General features: G+C 38.2%; 1 protein-coding gene across 7 annotated transcripts in view; it reads left to right on the forward strand.

Moving 5' to 3' along the window:
- Positions 1-23,449, forward strand: part of Mtus1 (microtubule associated scaffold protein 1) — a 207,934-nt gene that overhangs the window by 73,178 nt on the left and 111,307 nt on the right. For all 7 annotated transcript variants that reach the window (XM_087217180.1, XM_087217181.1, XM_087217182.1 and 4 more), the window contains 2 exons: positions 3,349-5,593; positions 8,106-8,298. In XM_087217180.1, coding sequence (XP_087073306.1) covers positions 3,503-5,593; positions 8,106-8,298 — 2,284 coding nt within the window. In that variant the 5' untranslated portion in view covers positions 3,349-3,502. The remainder of the gene's footprint in view (positions 1-3,348; positions 5,594-8,105; positions 8,299-23,449) is intronic.

Genomic DNA, 23,449 nt, shown 5'->3' on the forward strand with positions numbered 1-23,449 from the left:
TTAAATGCATTTTATACCAGAGGATTAACGCATTTACAGAGATCCTCACCAATAAACCATTAACTTTAGTGGTTCCTTTTAAGTAAAGTCACCTGGTGAAGAGTTGGCTAATTTATCCTTTCATCGCTATAAATCACGCAGCCCTTATTTTAGGATTCAGAATTTGTGAGTGTGTGCACGCGTGCGCGTGTGTGTGTGTGCATGCATGTGCATGCGTGCGCATGACACACATGCTGTTCAGATAAACACTGTAGCCTTTCTTTATGCATTAAAGCCTGGTTTCAGGATAAATGGCCAGAAATACACAAAGTATTCCTAGTGAAAATACTGATTCTTTCAGGTTTTTCACAGTTCAAATTCTGCTGTTTTTGTTCAGATCATTGAAGTTTGAATACAGAGAAAAGACTGCAAAATGGGAAAATGAGATTTACTCATAACTTGGGTTACACAGAGAATATCACTTTTCCCTTCATGGATCTTTTATTCAAACAGCACTGTCACATTTGAATGACATTGAATACTAGAATGACAAAGTCCAAGTAAATGTACAGTGGACCCTTGATGTATGAACTCAATTCGTTGGTAAGGACTGACTGACTATAACTCAGATTGGTCAACTGAAGGCTGAGGCTCCTCTACACAGCCTTCAAAACCTCTCTCCTACATACAGGCAGATCTCAGTGTCCTTAGAGAGACATTGGCCCAGGATTTCTCAACCCCACACAGGAAAGGATGTTGTAATGTTCCTTCCAGGCTTTTTAAGGGTTAAATCTGTATCTGAGACCATCTGGAAGCACAAACAGCCAGCATTTGGGTTGTAACTCCAGACTTTGGTCATAAGTTAAAAAAACCTGTTGTAACACAAGTTGTTTGTATGTCAGGCCAGTTGTAACTAGAGGGTCCGCTGTATATCTATATGACTTTTGTAATTCTACCTTGAACATTTGCTTTTTTAAGTATTTAAATTTAATTTAAAAATTAAAAATTTTAGTTATTTGTAAAAATCTTTTGATGTGAAAGCTTTTATGGATGTTTTTAAAGTTTTCTTTTAAATGCTTGATTCAGTAGTTTTCAGTGTACTTGAATGCATTAGTCGGCTTTCCTGTTGCTGGGACAAAACACAGAACACCTGCAACTTAAATGAGAAGAGGTTTACTTTGGCTTACAGTTTTAGTGGGTGTAGTCAGTGGTCAACTGGTGCTAGGGCAGAAACTGCATGATGAAAGGGCCTGTCAGAGGAAGACTGCTCACATCATGGCAGTCATGAAGCAGAGGGAAAAAAGAGGAAGAGCTGGGGACAAGAATATACTTTTCCAGGTCATACCCAAGTGACCAACCTCTTTGGACTAGGGCCCACCTCCAAACAGCACTTTAAGCTAGGAACTCACCAATGCATTAATCCACTGATGAGTACCACCTCCATGATCCAGTCACCTTCCAAAAGCCTCTCCTCTGAACACACGAGGGTTTTGGGAGACATTTCAGATCTAAATGATAACATACAGCATTGTGTAAAGATCAGCAAAATCTAATTTTAGAATTTCCTCCAAAGAAACAACATCCCATTTAACAGCCAATCTCAATTCCCTTCTTCATTTTTTTTTTTAAACCGGGGATCGAACTCAAGACCTTGCATTTGTGAGGCAGGCGTGGTGCCACTGAGCTAAATCCCCGGCCCTCTCCTTCATCCTTCATCTTAAGACAAGCGCTAATCTATTTTCTCTATAGATATTTTCTCTATAGATTTGCCTGTTCTGGAAATTTCATGTAAATATTATATAAGTCTTTTATGAGTGAGCTTCTTTCATTTGGTATAATACTTTCCAGTTGTAACACTGTTTCTTTATTGTACCATGAGTCAATATTACATTCCTTTTTGCGCCCAAGGATATTCCTTTGTGTATGTATGTGTGTGTGTGTGTGTGTGTGTGTGTGTATATATATATATATATAAAATATGTATGCACAACAGAATATATGTATGCATGTATGTGTACAGAAATTTTGTCATCTATTCACTTGCTAGACATTTTAGTTTTTTTCCTACATTTTGCTATTGTAAAAAATGTTCCTATTAAGAATTATATATATTTGTAAGTTTTTATGTGAACATATGTTTTCATTTTTCTTTGGTAGATACTTAGGACTAGAGTTGCTGGGTCTTATGATAGTTTAGACTTATTGGGCTGGCATAACAGTATGTTTTAGACTGGGCATCTTAAAGGAAATTTATTTTCTAGAGGTTAGAAAGTCCCAAATCAAGTTTCTGTCAGAGTTTGCTTTTTTTTCCCCGGTGCTGGTGTTTGAACCTAGGGCCTGGGTGCATGATAGACAAGTGCTCTTCCGCTGAGCTACATCCCCAGCCCTTAAAAAAATTTTTTTATTGCAAAAAGTTCTGGCTATATTGCCCCAATTATCCTCAAACTTGAGATGTTCTTACCTCAGCTTCCCTAGTAGGTAGGATTACCGATGTGCAACACTATGCCTGGCTAGGGTTTGCTTTCCTGTGAGAGCTTTCTACTTTGTAAATAGTTGCCTTCTTGCTATGTCCAACATGGGGGTCAGGGAGAGAGAATTCTGATGTCCCTTCTCCTAAGGTACTAGTTCTATTGGATAAGGGCTCCACCTTCACGATCTCATTAACTGTAAGCACCTCCTAGGGGTCCTTTCTCCAGTATTGTCACATATGATGGGGTTGGGTTTTAATGTGTGGATCTTGGGGAGACAATTCAGTATATAGCATGTAATAACTTTCTCTGTTTAATATTCTTAGAAACTCCTAACTTTTAAGCATCAACTTTTCCCCCTTCAGTTTGGAAATGTCATGTTTCAGGAATGAAAATGGGAAAGAAAAATGCTAATTCCCTAAATGTTCCTTGATCTTTAGCTCATTTGCTAGCGCTGTATGGTTTCCCTTATAATCACTCTTCTTGAACATTGTAAGGGCCTTTCTAAGAATGAAAAGAATACTATTATGAATTATGTGGAAACAGCAAACGTAAGTTGGGACTATCTTAGGCAAATTAGGATGATCTCTTTGTCAACCAATAAGAAGGAAGACTAACTGTCAGGCTTAGCTTCTTTTTCACTTTGGACATAAGGTCCCTGACAGTAGAGAGGAGGCATCAGTTATGAAGTCAGTGACAGGAATTTTTGTAGTGTCTGCATCTTCCATTCTGCCCCAATCCCTTAAAAAGTATTTTTGAAAGGAAATGCTAATGATGTCTTAATTACCTAGCCATTTAACTGTTGTGGGTTCTAAATGTAAAAAGAGTGATTGGAATTAGTCAAGGGGTGACCTATTGCGTTTTCTAATATTTACTGTATTAAACATTTTATTTCTTCCAGGGAACAACACATTATTTCACCTTCAAACCATCTTAGACTAAAAAACTTTCTACCGTGCTGCAAAAGTTTGGAGATGGACAATTTTTCCCTCCCTCTCATTTGAAAGGAATTGAAGAAGAAATAAAATGGCAGATGTTTAAGGTTAATATTCAGGATGAATGATGATAATTTAGGTGATAAGACAGAAGATGAATTACATTCCTTTTTTGTCAGTGATAAAAATGGAAACACATATACATACAACCAAGTATCACCATCTACACAAAACTCAACTAGTCATGTGAATTGGAGTTCTGGCAACCCAGATGACATGGTAATTGATTATGAAATGGACCCTGCTATAGACAGTGATGAAAGTATTTCTTTAAGCCCTCAGTGTGTTGAAGTACTGGATCACCAAAAGTCTTCAAGTGCTTTCATTAGTCAGCAGATGTTAGACAAGCATAAAGATCCCACGTGTCAGTCTTCTTCTGCACTTGTAAATACAGAGGAGCCTGAGTATCTGCATAGCAATTGTCATTCCCTAGAAGCAGTTCAGGACCAGAATGTTGAGCCATCTCTGACTTTTGTGTGGAAGTCTGATAATGATCTGAACTGTATAGACTGTCCTGCCGCCTCAGAGTTAAACCAAACATTTAACCTGAAAGCAGACAAAGTTAACTGCACCTTTATAACACACCGTGTCTTTGAAAACAGTCAGTCTTTGCATACCCCTGGAGATCTGCAACCAGCCAGTGTGAGAAGTGGAAATACACCTCCTTCATCCTGTTCCACTTGGACATTATCCAATTCTGATAAGATGCATGTAAGAGAAATTAGTTATAATAGAGAAAGCTTTGAAAACCCTCAAGGCACAGGGTCAGAGGCCCACAACACAAGTTACACAGCATTTTCTGATCATGTGATGCATACTGATATTGTTCCAGATATTAGAAATCAGTGTCAATATTCTTCAGGAAAGGTTGCCAGTGACTACACAGATGGGTCACAGCAAAGACTAGTTGGAGAAAAAGAGATACAAGCTCTAACACCAGTTTCTGATGGCATGGAAGTCCCCAGTGGGTCTGTATTACAAGAGCTCTATTGTTTATCTAAAGATGAACTGAATAGTGAAACACATTCACAAAGCTCATATGGTCCAAAGGAAATGGGCCAAAATCTAAGAGAGACAGTGTCTGATTGTCTTATTGATGATGAATGCCCTTTACTAGTTCCAGCTTTTGAAAAAAGTAAAGCTGAAGTGCTGGACTCAGAGCATAATATCACTGTGACTGAAGATCCAAAAATTGCTTCTAATGAGAAGGATTTGGCAACCCAAAATAATACTGTAGAATTGACACAAAGTTGTTCACCAGGACAAAAGACAGTTTCATTATTTGAAATGTCTTGGGATGCAAATGAAATGATTATTAGCACAAATAACACAGCTTGCATGTCAACACCAATCGTAGAACCCACAGATGTGAGCTTTACTTTTTCGCCAATCCAGTCAACAGAGAGCTGTAATAAAGTGGAGAAGAGTAATCGAGAGCCTAAAAATTTACCCAACTTGAAGGGGACACCTATGAGCTTATCTAAGGCTAATCTGGGAAAATCAGCAACTAAAACAAATACCCCTATAGGCACCAAGTTTAGAAAAACTGAAATTATAAGTTACCCAAGACCAAACTTCAAGAATGTCAAAGCGAAAGTTGTGTCTAGACCAGTGTTGCAGCCCAAAGACCCTGCTTTATCTAAGGTCACACCCAAGCCTCAGTTGACCAGCTCAGCCACCTCACCCTCAGCAGTGTCTTCCTCAAGACAGTTGACAGCTTTGAGCAAAACACCAAGATCTGACTTGAATGCAGACACAAAAGCAGAAATCCTAATTAACAAGACTCATAAGCAGCAGTTTAACAAGCTCATTACTAGCCAGGCAGTGCATGTTACAACTCATTCTAAAAATGCTTCACACAGGGTTCCAAGAACAACATCTGCCATGAAATCAAATCAGGAAGATGTTGACAAAACAAGTTCTCGTTCAGTATGTGAGACTGGGTCTGTAGCTGCATTTTTTCAGAAGATCAAAGGCATACTCCCTGTTAAAATGGAAAGTACAGAATGTTTGGGAATGACGTATGCTTCTAACATTAATAGGACCCACCCTGAAAAGAAGGGTGAAAAAGAAAATGAAATACCTATGGAAAAACAAGAGCTGAAAAAGGAAGTTATGAATGAAACCTTTGAATATGGTTCTCTGTTTTTGGTAAGTGAAACTTTTTCCATGCTTCACGGAGTGGTAGAGAAAACTGAGAGGGATTACATTTATTTATTAATAGCTAATACTATCCACTAATAGCCAAGAATATTACAGAATGACATGAGCGAATTTGCTTTCAGGTGTTAATTCTTTGTCTTGCCAGTTAGTACATATTAGAATCTTAATAGGCCTCAATGTAACAAATCTGCGTATTGAAAAAAATCCTCAGTTCAGTATTTTGTTTTGAGAGTCAATTTTCTTTTTAGTAATATTTTAAAAGAACAAATTAATGTTTTAGGATGATTAGTTATTTGAAGTTAATAACCTGATATAATCAGGTTATATTTTATTTTTCTGAAAAAAGGAGTTTATAAACTTTCAAATCACATTTAATAAGTGGCTAGAGTGCTGGTAAACATATCAATTTAAAAATAACTCTTGGTTTCTTGCTGTTGAGGAGGTAGCTCTGGGAAATGGAGCTCCCTCCTGTGAGCAAGGATATTCTTAATTTTACCCCTGAATAGCTCATGGGACTTTGGGCAAGTAATTTATCCAGACCCAAAGGTGAACAGATTAGACTATTGAATGTCTAAGGTCTCTTGCAGCCCTAATATATTCATTTTGTACCCAAATTGCATTTTATTTGTGTTTAGTGTAAAAGCATCGTGTTTCCTATAGCACCTGTCAAATACTCAGGACTAGAAGAATTCATTTAAAGAATAAAACAATATTTTTTAAACATGCATATATTTTTGGCAATAGCATTGGAGAAACTAGTTTTCTGAGTTTTAAAAAATGTTAAGCAGGTCTGTGCTCTTGTCCATAGTTCTATTTTTGGCAGCAGGGACTGGTATGTATTTTCAGCCCCATGCAGGCTGTCCTTGGGTGCCTGTCCTCGGCCAGAAATGGAGCTGGGTGCAGGGGAGAGAAGATGTGACACAGACATCCTGCTTCTTGGAGGGCTTGGGTCTAAGAAGAAAGGAGATTGTGTGTTGTGGGAGGGGAGAGAGAGTGATGGCAATGGGAAGAATGATTATGGAAGACCTCCTGGGGCAGGGTCATTTAGTCACTCCCCAGCACTTACAGGGCATATATTCTGGGAAGAGAAAATACATACATACGTACATGAGTGGATGAAGAACTATGAAAAGATAATCTGTATGGTGATTTAGAGGCCTCAGAATAGTGTATATTACAGGAGCTAGGGCTGCAGAACCATGAGCAGTAAGGAATAAGCTGAGGAAGATGGCAGCGGGGGGGCACATCCAAAAGAGCTTGATGTGCTTTACAAAGAGTGATTTTATCTGGATGGCAGAGGAAAGCTGTATGACCCTATTTGAATTTTAGAGAGATTGCCATGGCAGGGGAGTAGAAATTTAATTGAAAGCTCGTAAGACTGGAGACATGTTGAAGATGTGGGTTCAGTAATCCTGCTGAGAAATGATGCTGACATATACTAAGTCAGATGGAAAAGAAAGGCATAAGAGTTAAGAGAGGAAGCAGCTAGAAATAGCTTTCATTGTTTAAGGTACATTCCTGGGTATATTGGGGTGAATATGAGAAGAAGAAAACTCTGAGATGGATAGGTAAAATAAGTTTAAAAACTACTTCGTATTCTCCTGTACAATGTGGTATGATAAAAAATCAACCTCATACTGTTTGGGGGCGGGTATTAGGGGTTGAACTCACAGCTTTTACACTAGTTACATCCCCAGTCCTTTCTTTATTTTTATTTTGGAACAGAGCCTTGCTAAGTCACCAGGTTTGAACTTGCAGTCCTCCTGTCTGAGCCTCTGAGAGTGCTGGGATTATACTTGTGTGCCACCACATCTGGCATCAAGAGCATATGATTATTGTGAGATTAAATGAGTCGATAGATATATATAGAATTTGGAATGGTATTTGCATGATGGAAAGGCTCTATATTAGTCAGCACCAACAATAACAGCATTGTTATTGTCATTGTTAAGTGGAGGTACCTGAAGTGGGGAGGTGCAGACAGAAGTTACATAAGAGGGAAGCGAGAGTGTTGGCTTGGACATGTGGATTTTGGATGCAGCAGTGTATGGGCAGCAGTTCAAACAGCGGATAAGGTCACGTAGGAAGAGTACAGGGTGAGGAAAGAACAAAACCAAGTCTGGGCCCAGGTTAAACAAGAACTTAAAAGACGTAGAAGAACAGGATGCAGAGAAGCAATACTACAGCTAGGAGGAAAGCCAGGAAAGAACTCTGTAGGGCACTGGGTGCCAGAGGATCCCCAGCTGAACACTGAGCCTTGAATCAACTTGTAACACGGACAGCCTTGAGAAAAATGTCACTCATGTGTGCAAAGGTAGACTATAATGGGTTGAAGAATCAGCTGTGAAGAGTTTTAATTGCTTCTAATAAAAAATGAAAATTAAATATTTATCTGACACACCCATTTTGAAATTGTTTCTTTCATATAGCTAACACCACAAGGAAAATGGTAGGGGGAAAGTATTATCTGGACTGAAAATATTAACTGTTTTCTTCATAGGATTCTGCTTCAAAAACTACCACCACCTCAGGTAGGAGTATATCCAAGCCTGACTCTTGCAGTTTGCGGAAAACGTGTCCAAAAGCCAAAGTGGGGCCTATTGCTTCCTGTCTGAGGCGGAACAGTGACACTAGAAAACTCAGTTCTGATCGAGCCTTATCTCCTCAGAGAATCAGGCGTTTGTCCAGCTCTGGTAAGAATGAGTTCAACTGTGCTCATGGTAGTTTATGAAATATTAGGCTTGTTAGACAGCAGAAAGACAGTTTTGATTATAGGACTAATACACTGTGTCCCCAGAGCATTTAGCATTTTGTGGTCCAGCATCCTGTGCAGGGAAGATAGAAAAAGAAGACAGCAGAGCCCTTACCTTTGAGCAATGCAAAGGCTAATTGGAAAGAGATTTATGTGCACAAATTCATAAACTATTCAAGCAGGTTGCACCATAATTGGTAGCTGTTGTAAACATGAATCATTTCATTAATTTTTTTTTACAGTTGCTTAAGGGCTTAACAGTATTCCACTGTTAGACTTTTATATAGGAGATTCATAATCTGCCTTCAACACATGTGAAAAGATTAATATTTTTTTTGAATTTTGCTGAAAGATGTATTATACATTTACAGGGATATGAGAGTTACTAAAAAGTTACATTTTTTCTAATATGAACTTTTTAGTTGGCTTGGATTTTAAAGTTGTGTTAGGCTGGTGAAATCTGAGAGCTTCGCTAGGAGCTATTAAGTGTCTTGCTAAATTTGGCAGATGTACAGATTTCTTTGTTATGAATCATAACAGGAAATGGAAAATTCATCCCGGTTTCATGAGACTTAAAAAAAAAGTCTCCTAGCCATTCCAGCCAACTGAGAACACTTTGTAGGTAACACGCCTTAGTTCTGCAGGTATTGCCTTGGGCAAATTAAAGACATGTCAGATAGATTTAGAAGTAAGTTCCCTTATAAAAGTAGTGACTACTATTGAATGCCCTAAAAAAAAGTGCCCCTAAAGTTACTTGGCTACACATGTGGGAATGTTTTACAAAAGTTAATAGAACCTACCAAGTCCCACAGGATCTTTTTACTCATACAATTTAGTATTTCTAGCTTTTATTTTTCAGTCTTATCATGCAGCCACTACTGTGAGAACCTAATGTTTCTTTAGAGTCAGGGCTTGTGGTTTGAGGGAGCAGACCCAGGATGAGATATGAGTGAAGAGGGGAGATTTGCAGTACCTTTCTATTTCTTTTTTTTTTTTAAGAGTAGGAAAAATTTATTGAGAGAAAGAAAGCTTCTGTCTAAGAGACACAGAAGGGGGACCAGAAAATGAGTTGCCTGCCCACCCCACTTTTCAAAGATGTTTTATACAGCAAAGCCATGTGGTGAGGTGGGTACAAGGTGGGACAAAACTATAAGACCCAATGGAAATTTACAAGGTGGGCATGAGGTGGGGCAAAACCATGACCAAACAATAAGATTACAAGTACAGTCACCCAGGTAATTTTGATGAAATGGGAATCATATGGGGGAGCAAGTCACGTAGCAAGCATACAAGGAATTTCCCATTTAGAATATCAATCGCTGTTATCTCTATCTCCAGGGGAAGTAGTACTTCTTTTCCTTTTTATAATGGTAACCAGTGAATGTGCCTCAATTTTTCTCCGTGTTGGCTCCTGGAGGGCTGGCGCCTTAAGGGAAGCCCTGTCTACTTGCCAACAAGATATCTAATTGACCTACCTATCTATAATATTCCCCCCTCTGAAGAAGTACTCCTAACTGCTGTAAGGGGGCAAAGGGTGAAGACGGTTCTGGCTACTTCCAGCTGAAGAGGGTCGTAATTGTGATCAGCAGTTAGAGTTACTCTACAGAGAGTCTATCTAAAGGCCCTCGATAGGTGCCAGGCATTGTTATCTTGGTAGCTGTATAGCTTTGAGTCTGGAGGAGACAAAGCCAAAGAAACAGTTAATACATGGGCCAAATTATAAGGTCAGCAGGATTGCTATGAATATAACCAACAAGTGTCTCCACCAGGAGGAACTAGTAATAGCCTCCCACAAAGAGGATAAGGAGAAGGTCCAGGGGACTTTAGAATGCAACATAGAAGTCATAATGTATAGTTTAGCAGATATGAGCTGTTTACAAGGTCGATCTGGTGGATCGGTAAAAGAAGTCTAGCACATTTGTCATTGGTTCCATTTGTATGACTGCTTGGAGTTTGGCAGGCTCTAGGCAAGAATAAACAAAACTTTTAAGAAATTAGAGCATGTATAATCTAAGCGTGAGCACACTAGAATGGAAGGGCAGGTTGGGAAGAAAGTCACACTTAGAAATTGAAATAGTGATTGTAACCTGCTGGCTCTTAGATTCTTTTATTGAAAAGAGGTTATCTATAAGTCTGATACTTTGTCATATGTCTCTCTAGTTTCAGCTGTAAGAAGATGAGACAATTTGAAGAACAAATTTCAGTAAGAAATATTAAACTCTAGATAAGCTTTTATAGATTTTACCATAGTTTTTTTCTAATGATCTATAATCACGGTCAGCTACTGGTAGAGCTGGAAGCTGCCAGAAGGGGTCAGTGACTGGAGCCCCTTTTTACATCTAGCTTTATTACTGTGGCATTATTTTATACCTCTTTTGGTTATTCTTTTCTGCTAGGTGTTTAAGACCAAGTTAAAGTGACACCTGTGTCGATTAATATGAACCTCTTGCTGTCTATGAAGGTCAGTTAATTCTTCTCAGGCATTACTTTGGAACCATGCATAGAGTCTCTCAGCTCCTCTGTCAGTGTCAGCCGTCAGGATGGGTCACAGTTTGCTTGACCATGTTGCTTTCAGTGAAAGCATGGGAGAATTTTCCCTCTTTGTGACCCTCCCTTGGCACATGGTACATTTGTCCTCTGATGCCCAGCAATCTCCCTCCTCAGGACGTTGAGTGACTTACCAAAGATGTAGGATCCTGTAGGAAATGTTCCTTTGTGTCCTGGATCTTTGATGACCTTGAGGGGCCAGGGCCAAAATATTGGCTGTCCTCTTAGCCCAATTACATTTCTAGTTTTGGTCTCCAAACTTTAGTTGTTGAACACCCAGAAGATCAGTGACATAAGTATTTCAGTAGGAGCAGTGAGTTTATTATAATAGTTAAGACATCAAGCACTTTTGAAGTATAAAGCACAGTTAGAGGGCTGTTATTTTTTACAACCATGGCTGTTTTAGTAGTTGAATTTGTAGAATGTTAACAGACAATAGTTATATATTATAGAAAAACTTAAGATCAAGAGTCACACAGTATTTTACCATGACAATCATGATGACATTGTCTTTGTAACACACGTCCATCTTAGTATGGAATAGTCTTTCAGTCAAACACCTTCATCTGATCACAAGAAATTAAATGACATAAAGAAAACCCTTATTTGTTATCCTTTAGTAGGATGCCATCTAAAGAGAACATACATATTGGCCTATAAATGCACCTTAGGAGTTCATAATGTCTAGCCTCTAATTTTAGTGTGTGATGTTGTTTCAACTGTTTGGTGACTGAGCATCCCTAAGTGTGATGGCACATATAACATACATCACATAAGTTTTTAAGATAACTGTTATTTGCCTGGTTTTCTCATGCTGGCTTGACATGTACCTCTTATCACAAGTAGCTAGAGTGTGAGAGAAAGGCAGATACCTGAGTCAAAGATCATTACCATAAACAATATCTTAGAAGATCTGTACACCCAGACGGCATGAATGATATTTAGTACACCATGAAATAACAATGAATATCAGTTACATGAAACCCCTTGTCATTTAATTTTGTTTTGTATCAAGAACATTTTAAATAAAACCTTACTGTTTTTTCACGGAAAACTTAGCCCATGACCAGTGTATACTTATCACAATGATGTGTTTAGCGATGTATTTCCCACAGGCTATGGAAATTATTGGGATCCTCTTTGTTAACAAAGGCTGAAATAAATTATTTTCCAGGCAGCCGCTCCTTTCTTTACCAAGGGGGGTCCTGCCTATAGGTTTCCTAGGCCCAAGAGTCTTTAATTACCTTAACAAATTTTTAGATGACCTGTGAGAGCCAGATCTTAACACATTATTTTGACCAATGAAGGATTCCCAAGTTATACATAGGTAACAATATGTACTGTGTTTGTAAAACAAGTTGACATTATTTGGATCACCTGGCAACCTGAGGGAACCATGTCTTTAATTACATTTATATATAAAACAACTTGAGTTGCAGGCAAACATCTTAAAAGATCCAAAATGCCAAAAGAAAAAAGCTCAAACGTAACAGCTGTATGTGTTGAAACAAATTGAACAGACAGACACACACATAAGACAATTTGTTTATAAACCAGAGTGCACTCAGATGTATTTGGCCAAGTTGAATTATAGTAACTTTTTTAATTTTTAGGTTTACAACTATAAAAAGACTAGTCAGAACTTTGTAGATCAATTAACAGAGATCTTTTGTAATAAGAATCAAAAGGAATAAAAATCTTCTACACCTGTGAAAGCAAAGACCATCTTAAGATGGGCCCTAAGCTGATGATTTATCTGACTGGAATACCGCGCTACACAGGCTTCTCATGGTTGCTTTTATAGCCACAGTTGTTTAATAGCCACATGTAATTGTTCCCTCTAAAGGGACAAACTGTTAAAGGTAATTTTAACTATCTCCAGTGGGGGTCCACTCAGGCCAGGTTTGCATGTGGAAGAGACTAGGTGACACTCTTTGGAGCTAAGTATGAATTCCAAATGGTGAGGGTAGAAGGCCTGCCAAGGCTCCAACCTGCTGTACTGCAGATGTCTACCTATGACAGTTTTTTTCATTTTGAAAAGAAAGGGAAAGAAGGCATCCCCATCTATCTCTCTTGTTCTGTGCCCAATCTAAGGTGTCCCTTAGACTTTATCTTGTCCAGTGCCAGTGGAGGCTGACTAGAGGTGCAAGGAAGTGGCCAGAGCCAGGTTAGCTGTTCTTACCATTCTCTAATTTTGCCTGAGGGCTGAAAGACAGATAAATCTGAACTAAAACTTTTATATTTATCTTTTGAGAGTTTCAGAATTAAACCTAGACCAGTTTTCTAAATGGGCCAGAGATAAATGAAGGTCAGCTTTACTCTGGAAGGATTCCAGGGAGGGGAAACTCACCATTCTGGAAGCTTTGTCTTGAAATCCAGCAGCCACAGAAAAGGGAAATACCTTGAATCAAACTGCATTATTTCTCAGGAGCAGGGCAGTGGAGAAGGGACAGAAGAGTGCCTTTAAGTATGGCACAAGAACTAAATCTTTTTTTAAAAAATTCTTTTATTGGTACATTTTAGGTATACAGTATGCTTACATTTATCATTGGGTGCTTGTACCTGTACATGATGTATCTTGGTTCTTATATTTTCTCCACTGCCTGTGCACCCTTCACCCCCTCCAGCCTTCCCTATTTACACAGACTTTGTTTCCATTTTTTTTTCTCATAATATTTCCTTTCCTTTCCCCTTCCCCTCCCACCACCTCTACACCTTTGGACCTTTTCCTATTTCAAATTATCAATTATTTGTTTTAATCATTTTAATCCTTATTTACACTTTCAGTTTCTCACACCAGAGAAACTATTCGGTATTTACACGTGTGTCTTATTTACTTCACTTAAAAGTATGGCCGCAGTATGCATCTATTTATCTATAAATGTCTTTAGTTTCTCATTTTTTATGGCTGAGTAGTACTCCATTTTATTAAAAAACCACATCTTCTTTATCCAGTTTCCAGTTGATGGGCACTTGGGCTGTTTCCAAGCTTTAGCTATTACAGACTGTGCCGCTATAAACATGGGTGCTCATATATCACTGTGGTATGATTCTTTTAATTCTTTGGGGAAGATCCCCAGCAGGGGAATAGCTGGGTCAAATGGGACCTCTAGTCCTAGTTCTTTGAGGTATCTCCATACTGATTTCCACAGTGGTTGCACCAGCCTGCACTCCCACCAACAATGGAGAAGGGTTCCTTTTTCCCCACAACCCCGCCAGCACTTGTTATTTGTTGATTTCTTGATAGCAGCCATTCTTTCTGGGGTGAGGTGGAATCACAGTGTTGTTTTAATCTGCATCTCTTGAATGACCAGTGATGTTGAACATTTTTTCATATATTTGCTGCTTTTACTTCTTTGTCTGAGAAATGTCTGTTCATTTCAGATGCCCATTTTTGAATTGGGTCTTTGAATATGGGGAGTCTGATTATTTTCAATTCTTGAAATATTCTAGATAGTAGACCTTTGAGGTACAGCTGCTAAAAATTTTTTCCCACATTGTAGGTTGTCTCTTCGCTCAGTTGGTGGTTTCTCTTGCAGTGCAGAAGTTTTTTTAATAAGATGAGATCCAAGTTGTTGATTCTTTGTGCTAGTTCCCATGCTACTGAGATTTTGTTCATAAAGTCTTTTCCTATGCCAATGTCTTCAAGAGTTCTACCTAACTTATCTTCCAGCAAGTTTAGTGTTTCTGTCTTAATATTTAGATCTTTAATCCACTTTGATCCTACTTTAGTGCATGGTGATAGGTATGGGTCTAGTTTTAATCTTTGACAAGTTGAAATCCAGTTTTTCCAACACCATTTATTAAATAGGCTATCTTTTCTCCAATGAGGGTGGTTGGCTCCTTTGTCAAAGATGAGGTGGCTGAGTATGTCTGAAGTTGTTTTTGCATCTTTTAATCTATTCCACTGATCCTCGGGTCTGTTTCTTTGCCAGTACCATGCTGTTTTTATCACAGTAGCTTTGTAGTATAGTTTCAAGTTGGGGATTGTGATACCCCCAGCTGTGTCTCTGTTGCCTAGAATTGCTTTTGCTATTCTAGGTCTCTTCTGGTTTCAAATGAATTTTTGTATTTTTTTCTCTAGTTCTGTGAAATATATTGTTGGAATTTCAATTGGCATTGCATTGAATCTATATAGTAGTTTTGGAAGTATGGCCATTTTCACTATACTGGTTCTTCCTACCCAGGAACAAGGATGTCTTTCCATTTTCTTATATCCTCCTCGATCTCCTTTTTCAGAGTGCTGTTGTTTTCAGTGTAGAGGTCCTTTGCTTCCTTTGTTAGGCTGATTCCTAGATACTTCATTTTTTTTTGGATGTTATTGTAAAAGGAATTGTTTCCTGAATTTCTTTCTCAATGAGTCTGCTATTTGTGTATAAGAAGGCTATTGTGTTTTGAGTTTTGACCTTATATCTAGCTACTCTACTGAATCTATTAGGTCCATTAGGTCTAGAAGTCTTTTGGCCGAGTGTTTTGGGTCGTCTATGTAAAGTATTATATCATCAGCAAATAATGACAGTTTAACTTCTTCCTTTCCTATCTTTATTCCTTTTATTTCTTTCTCTTTTTTAATTGCTGTGGCTAATGTTTCCAGAACAATATTGAACAGGAGTGGTGATAGTGGGCATCCTTGTTCCTGATTTTAGCGTGAAAGTTTTCAGTTTTTGACCATTTAGTATGATGTTGGCTGTTAGTTTTTCATAGATAGCCTTAATCAGGTTGAGATAAAGACCTTCTATTTCAATTTTCTGTGGGGTGTTTATGAATGGGTGTTGGATTTTGTCAAATGGCTTTTCTGCACCTATTGAGATGATCATATGGTTTTTGTCCTTGAGTCTGTTAATATAGTGTATTACATTTATTGATTTACGAATGTTGAACCATCCTTGCATCCCTGGGATAAATCCAACTTGGTCATAGTGTATGATCTTCCTGATGACCCTCTGTATTCTGTTTGCCAGTATCTTGTTGAGGATTTGTGCATCTATGTTCATTAGGGAGATTGGCCTGTAGTTCTCTTTTTGGGTTGGGTCTTTCCCTGGTTTTGGAATCAAAGTAACACTTGCTTCCAGGAATGAATTTGGAAGTATTGCTTCCCTTTCAATTTCCTTGATGAGTTTAAAGAGTAATGCGATATTTCTTCTTTAAATGTCTTGTAGAATTCAGCAATGAATCCATCCGGACCTGGGCTTTTCTTTGTTGGTAAATATTTTATTACATTTTCAATCTCACTCATTGTAATTGGGGTGTTTAGAATTTTTATATCTTCTTCATTTAACTTTGGCAATTCGCATTTATCTAGGAATCTTCCCATTTCTTCTGTGTTTTCCATTTTATTGGAATAGAGGTTCTCAAAGTAGGTATTGATGATCCTCTGGATTTCTGTTGAATCTGTTGTGACTTCACCTTTTTCATTCTTAATTGCATGTATTTGTGCCTTTTCTTTCCTTTTTTTTTGATAAGGTTGGCTAATGGCTTATCGATTTTATTTATTCTTTCAAAAAACCAACTCTTTGATTCATTGATTTTTTTTTTTTGTATTCTCTTAGTCTCCATTGCATTGATTTCTGCTCTGATCTTTATAATTTCCTCTCTTGTGTGAGCTTTGAGTTTGTTATGTTCTTCTTTTTCTAGGAGCTTGAGGTTCTGCATTAGGTTATCTGAATTCTTTCTGTTTTCTTAATATGGGCATTCCCTGCTATGAATTTCCCACATAGAACTGCCTTCATTGTGTCCCATAGATTCCTGTATGTTTTACTGGCATTATCATTTACTTTTAGAAACTGTTTAATTTCTTCTTTATTTTCCTCTGTGACTCATTGGTTGTTCAGGAGGGTGTTATTCAATTTCCATGTATTTGTGGAAATTTTACAGTTTCTTATGTTATTGACCTCCAATTTTATTACATTATGGTCTGATAATATACAGGGAGTAACTTTAATTCTTTTACATTTACTTAGACATGTCTTATGAGCTAGCATGTGGTCTATTTTGGAGAATGACCCATGTGCAGCCACAAAGAAAGTGTATTCTGATTTTCTGGGCTGGAACATTTTGTAAACATCTATTAAGTCCATTTGTTCAGTAGCTTGGTTCAGTTCTAAAATTTCGTTGTTAATTTTTTTGTCTAGATGATCTGTCTATTTGTAATAGTGGGATATTGAAGCCCTTAATACAATTGTATTAGTGCTTATTTGATTTTTCATGTCCATTAATATTTCTTTTATATAGTTGGGGGCATTTTATTTGGTGCATATTTATATTTAGGATTGTCATCTCTTCCTCTTGGACTGTTCCCTTCACAAGGATGCAGTGACCATCTTTTTCTCTCTTAATTAGTTTTGGTTTGAAATCTACTTTGTCTGCAAGTAAGATTGCTTCCCCTGCTTTTTTCTGGGTTCCTGTCATCTGGAGACTGTTTTCCATCCTTTTACTTTGTCTATGAATCTCTTTTTGAGTTAGGTGTGTTTCTTGTATACAGCATATTGCTGGATTTTGCTTCTTAATCCATCCTGTCCATTTCTTTTGATTGGTGAATTGAGGACATTAACATTGAGAGTTATATTTGATAGATAATGACTCATCCTTGTCATGATGTTTTACTGTTGTTGGCTCTTTTATTTCTTATTTTCTCCCCCCTTTCCCTTTAGTTTCTTACCTTGCCTAGTTGCTTCCCTCTGTTGGGCCTCATGGAGTTGTTCATTGTCTTTTTCTAGGATATTGCTTAGAATTGTTTGGAGTGCTGGTTTGGTGTTCATGAAATTTCTCAGGTGTTCTTTTTCATGGAAGTATCTAATTTCCCCATCGATTTTGAAAGATAATTTTGCAGGATACTACAGTCTAGGTTGGAAGTTATTTTCTTTTAGGGCTTGAAATACTTCACTCCAGGCTCTCCTTGATTTGAGGGTTTGGGTTGAGAAGTCTGCTGTGATTCTGATGGGTTTTCCTTTGTAGGTGATTTGTTTCTTTTCTCTAACTGCCTGTAGGATTTTGTTCTTCTGTTGGGTTTCTGGAATCTTGACTATTATATGTCTATGTGTAGATTTTTTTTGATTGTGGCTAGGTGGAGTTCTATATGCCTCACTTATCTGTATGTCCGATTCTCTACCTCTGTCTGGGAAGTTTTCTACTATTACTTCTGTGAACAGTTTTTTTTATGTCAATTGTACTTTCTCCTGTTTTTTCATGGATTTCAATCAGTCTTATGTTATTCTTCTTTGCATCATCTAGCAGCTGCTGGATTGTTTTCTCGTGGTTCATTATTATTTTGAAGAGGTCTCTATTTTCATGGTCATTAACTGCAATTCTGTCTTCTATATCTGATATTCTATCTTCAGATTCCCTTAATCTGCTCTACATGCTTTCAGTGGAGTTTTTAGTCTCCTAAATATCTGAATCTGTTTCATGGTTTCCATTTCTTTCTTATGCTGGGCATTGATGGCTTCCAGCATGTTTCTGAGCTCATCTCCTTTTTTATCTGTTTCTGTTCTGGAGCCTCTAATCATCTCTTTCACTCTTTTCACCATCTCTGTAGTTATCTGGGAAGTTATTTCTGTTTTGAATTTTTCTAGATCCTCATTCATCTGTTTTGTTACTTCCTGTGCTATCAGTTCAGGGTGTCCAGGTGGTTGATTATCAGACTTTTCCACCTCATGTCCCCCAGAATTTGCCTTTTGTGGGGTGCAAGTCTGAGTTTGTGCCTTACTTAAATGTCTTCTCATTTTTGTTTTTGGTAGTGTCCTTGGTTTAATTCCTGGGTTGATACTTTGAAGTTGCTTATTGTAAATATCTTTGTTGATGTATTTAGAACACTTATGGAATGATTGCCTCTCAGAGATGTGTTCCAGATATAGCTGGTCTTTAGGTTTTGAGTCTCTAATGGCTCTGAGCCTATCTTGTTTTCATTATACCAGGAAGGACAACTGAGCAGATCAATCACAACACCTTAGCCCAAGTAATACAATCAGCAACACAAGAGCATCAAGTACCTCTTAGAAAATGACAATTTGTGGTAGTTATTAATCTATCACTTTTAACTGTTTGAATGAAATCAAAGTGAAGGATCAGCGCAACATATGTTTATAGTGAATAAACTCTTCAACATAGCAACTTTACCCTTCAGGACAGGGAGTTAGAAGGAGTTGAGGATGGAGGGATAGGTTGGTAGAAGGATAGGGGAAGGTTAGCAGTGAGGCCAGAGGGCACAGGCAAGAGAAGGAAAGAGAAGAAAAGAAAGATAAAGAAGAAATATGAATTAGGGGCAGAACAAGAAGACAAAGGGAGACGAAGAACAATGTGAGACAGCAAGGGAGCGAGGCAGAGAGAGGGAGAGAAAGAAAAGGGAAAAGGAAGAAAAAGAACACTAAAAATTTGGAAAGAGTACCAAAGAAGAAAAAAAATTAAAAATAAGAACAACCAGGCCAGGGATGTAGCTCAGTGGTTTTGCTGCCTGCTGCGGAAGCTCAAGGACCTGAGTTTGATCCCCGGTACCAAAAAAAAAAAAAAAAAAAAATAGTAGTAATTTTGAAAATATCAAATAAAAGATACAAATGAAGGGCCTCCAGGTTATGTCTCTGCTGTCACAATAGACAATGTGGGCAGCAGTGTGCAGTTGTAAGTCAGTGAGTCTCAGTAAGCCAGTCACAGACTGAGATTCAGGCAGATTTCTGGCTGCAAGTCCCAAGTTGAGCTCCCTGTTCTCCTGCAGGGTTGAACTCTGCAAGGTTCTACTGCAGGTTCCAGCTGCCCTTCCCCTGAAGATAGTCCAGGTTCCAATGGGAGGTGATGATCCCTCCAACTTACCAAGTATGGTGGTCTGGTGTGCCTTTATTGCAGAGATTCTCTTCACTTTTCCAGTGGGCTTCAGTTTTCATCAAGGAGCCTGAGAGAGGCTCTCTCTCTGTTGTTCACTTCTGCATCTCAGGACAACAGCCTTTATGCCCTCCTGTGCCTCTGTAGTGTGGATCCAAGTAGCTGTACAGCCAAGAGGCAGGGCAGGGTGGGGGTTGTTGTTGTAGGTGCCCACCCGGCCAAGCTGGAGGCTGGTGGCTGTGCCCGGGGCTCCTCACTGGCTTGGTCTCCTGGTCAAAAGTGGGTAGAGCGAGCTGGATTGAGCAGGGTGCACTTACCCTGTGGCTGACAAGAGCTAAATCTTAACCATCTCAGGTGTAGAAGGATAGTTAAGATCAGGAGCTTTTCCAGAGTGGATCTGCGATCCTTAGCAAAACATGTCTCCAGAGACAAAAGCTATGATTGATTCACTGCAGTACATTTCTATTTCTGTCCCCAGAGGAGCTTTGTGGGAAAGAGGAATGCATTGGCTTGAAGTGTTCATCATGTGGGAAAAAAACAGAAAGGAAGCTGAAAGTCATGGGAGAAGCATGGCATCCTTGTTTTGGATGTTAGGAATCAGGACCTGAGTGAGGTCAAAGCTCTGGTCCTCACTGTTGCTGCCAGACAGGGCACATGGTATTTGCCAGGAGATGGGAGCCTCCCTCCCTGCTTGGAATTTTAGAAACACTGTGGCTTGGTGGCATGTGGAGCTGTGGCCACTGAAACCCTGGTCTGTAGCTAGGAGCCGTATGTTCTGTCTAGTACCCCTCTGACACCAATGAGCTCCCAGAGCAAGTGGGTCATGTATACTCCCTGGGCATCATCTGTCATATCTGTCAAGTGTTGGGCTTAGGTTATCTTTTTTAGCTTTTCAGCTTTATCTTTCTAAGGACAATTTAGAGCTCACTGAATTTTTTGAGTAATGGCTACTACTGCTGTGATTCTATGAACCATGTGATACCTGAATCCTAGAAAACCTGAGTATACATTTTTGAGAAATTAGGTCAATACCCACAGTGTATTTAAAAATTCTTTTTTGCAGGTAATTGGACCCATCAAACTGTGAAGCATTTTTAAACTACTTTTACTGTGTGCTACATAATGTCAGATCTTAAACAGAGAAAAGTAGTGCCGCAGACCAGCTGCAGTCGATGTCGATGTAGGGTAGGAAGGGGAGATGTCCTGGGCCAGCGATGAGAAAAGAACCTTCACAAGCAATGTTCATGCTCCCTCTGAGAAGTCTCAGGGTCTGATTTATTTTTATATCTTTAAGCAATAGCTAGGAGGCATTGGACGGAACATGTTTACATTTTAGGTTGCCTTAGCAATATCTATTGAAGTAAAGGTTATTTTTTGCTAAACAGAGTATATTTTTTCTAAGCTGATTCATTTCATTGAACATCATGAATACATTTTTAAAAATTACAATTGTCCCCTTATTTTCCCATACCTAAGCAGAACAGAAGGTAACTTAATCAAAATCTCTATATCAGTGGGGGTATAAGCAAGATTTAATTAATTAAATGTCAAACTTGTGGTCACCACCTGGCCCTTGAGAAACTGCACAATGGTTAATATAGTTTGCTGTTAGCTCTCTATTTTTCTATACCTCTATTCATCTTAACTAAATGTCATTTAGGTTCATAGTCCATGAGCAGGAGATATTTACAGCACTTTGAGAAATATTGAGTAACTTGCCCCCTTAATGTATTTACCTGTCTTAACGTTCTTTCTATTTCCCATTTCCCACTATTTCTTACATCTAAAGTCTATCCTTCCAATCTCTTTATAAGACCCCTTTAGTAAAAAGAAGGTCAGCAACAAGAGAGGGAGTTATAGTAGTGGGAAAACAGAGGGGGTTTTAGGAGAGGTTTCTTTAGGAGTGGATGTGGCAATAGAACTAAGAGAAACTGGAATTTGGGATTTGTGAGCCAGATCAAATTTCAATATATCATTACCAATTTGCCTCATGGAGAGTTTGTTGTTAGTCACAAACACAATGACTCCTGTGATCGGAGTAACAATTACAAACATTATGGCAAGAAAAAATAAAACATGAGGGTACGATGTGTTCTACCCTTTCTTTCCCCCAGCTGGAACTTTGTCAAGCAGCATTGGAGGTCGGTTGGGCTTCGCCAAGTAGATCTGTTTAGTCTAATGAAGAGACAGGTAAAGTTTTGAGCTTGTGTTGTCTTGTGTCAATGAATTTGAAAACTAAGTTACGCATATAAAATTTTCAGTTTGAGTTAAAAACTCAATTATATTTTACGAGGTAGTTTTCCATATATGAATGGAAGAAAATTTACTTAATTTAAGTAAAAACATTATGGATTTGCATTTGAGTTTTATATTTGAGCGGTTAGAAGACTTTTATGAATGGAATGTTTGTATAACCCAACATTTGAATGCGGGAGCCCTAACTTTCAGTGTGACTATATTAGAGCTAGGGGCTTTGAAAGAGTGACCAATGTTAAATGAGATTATAAAGGTGAGACCCTAAGTAGTTAGCACTGGTGTCCTCATTAGAAGAAGAAGAGGAGACCTCTCTCCATAATCTGAGACATAGCAAAATGTAGCCAGCTTCACTCCAGAAGGAGTGCCCGTACTAGGAACTAGATCAGCCCACACCTTTATCTTGGACTTCAGACTCCAGAACTGTTAGGAAACAATTTTCTGTTGTTTAAACCATCCAGACCATTGGTGTTTGTTATTACAGTCTGAGCAGATTGAGACAGAAGATTGACTTGATTATGCTGTGTTATGTTTTAGAAAAAATTAATAGTGACTAACTTTTTGAGTTATTCACAATAAATTGAGAGGTATTTGTTGTGGAGGAGAGGAAATGTAATCAGCACAGAGTTAAAAGTAGAACAGAAAATCAAGGAGCAAAACAATATGCTTTTAAATCATCCAGAGCCATTGCCATTTGCTGACAATGAAGTGTTTGTGTATTAGAAGATTGAAACCAAATGGACATCCTCTGTACTCATGCAGACTTACTCTGCTGAAAGGTGAGCAGCAGGAATGTTCTAGCCAATTAGGAGTTTTCAATAAATCCCTTCAGAAAACTAAGTAGAAAGCCAGACCCAGAGTTTAAATAGCTATTTTTTTGAAGCTTTAACCCATTTATGTCAAAGGTTGCAAATTAAAAAATTTTTTTTGCATGAAATATTCAAAGAACAAGAATTTGAAGAGAAAATTTTGTATTATGTTCTATGGTTTGTGGTGTTCCATAAATGGAACACTAGGGAATTATAATTAAACCCAATGGATCTCTTCCATTTTATTTGTCAAAATGTGAACATTTTTGTGAAACCAGATTATAAGAGATTATAACAAATCAAATCCAAAGCACTTTTGCTTCTTTGGAGTATTTTTTCACGCACTCAATTGAGTAAGATGAGATAATGTTGAAAATTCTTTCTAATAGTTTTTATAAGGCCAATGAAAGCAGCTTACACTTTTAAGAGCATACTGTTTTGAGCCCCATTTTAATCATTTTATCTATGAATTCGTATGATCCTCAAAATAATTTTGTAAGGTTTATTTCCATTTTGTAGATTAGGAAACCACCACTGAGAAGTTAAGTAATTTGTATGAGATTATACAGCTGGGAAGTGGTAAGGGGTGGGATTCAGACTAGACAAGGAATGCAGTCCAGGGTTTTAACCTCACATTATTTAATCTAAAGAAACTAATTAATCTAATTAATC

This window comes from Heterocephalus glaber, unplaced genomic scaffold, assembly GCF_053883595.1.
Source record: "Heterocephalus glaber isolate CG9 unplaced genomic scaffold, H.glaber_assembly_v1.0 deba00001461, whole genome shotgun sequence".
Lineage (NCBI taxonomy): Eukaryota > Metazoa > Chordata > Mammalia > Rodentia > Bathyergidae > Heterocephalus > Heterocephalus glaber.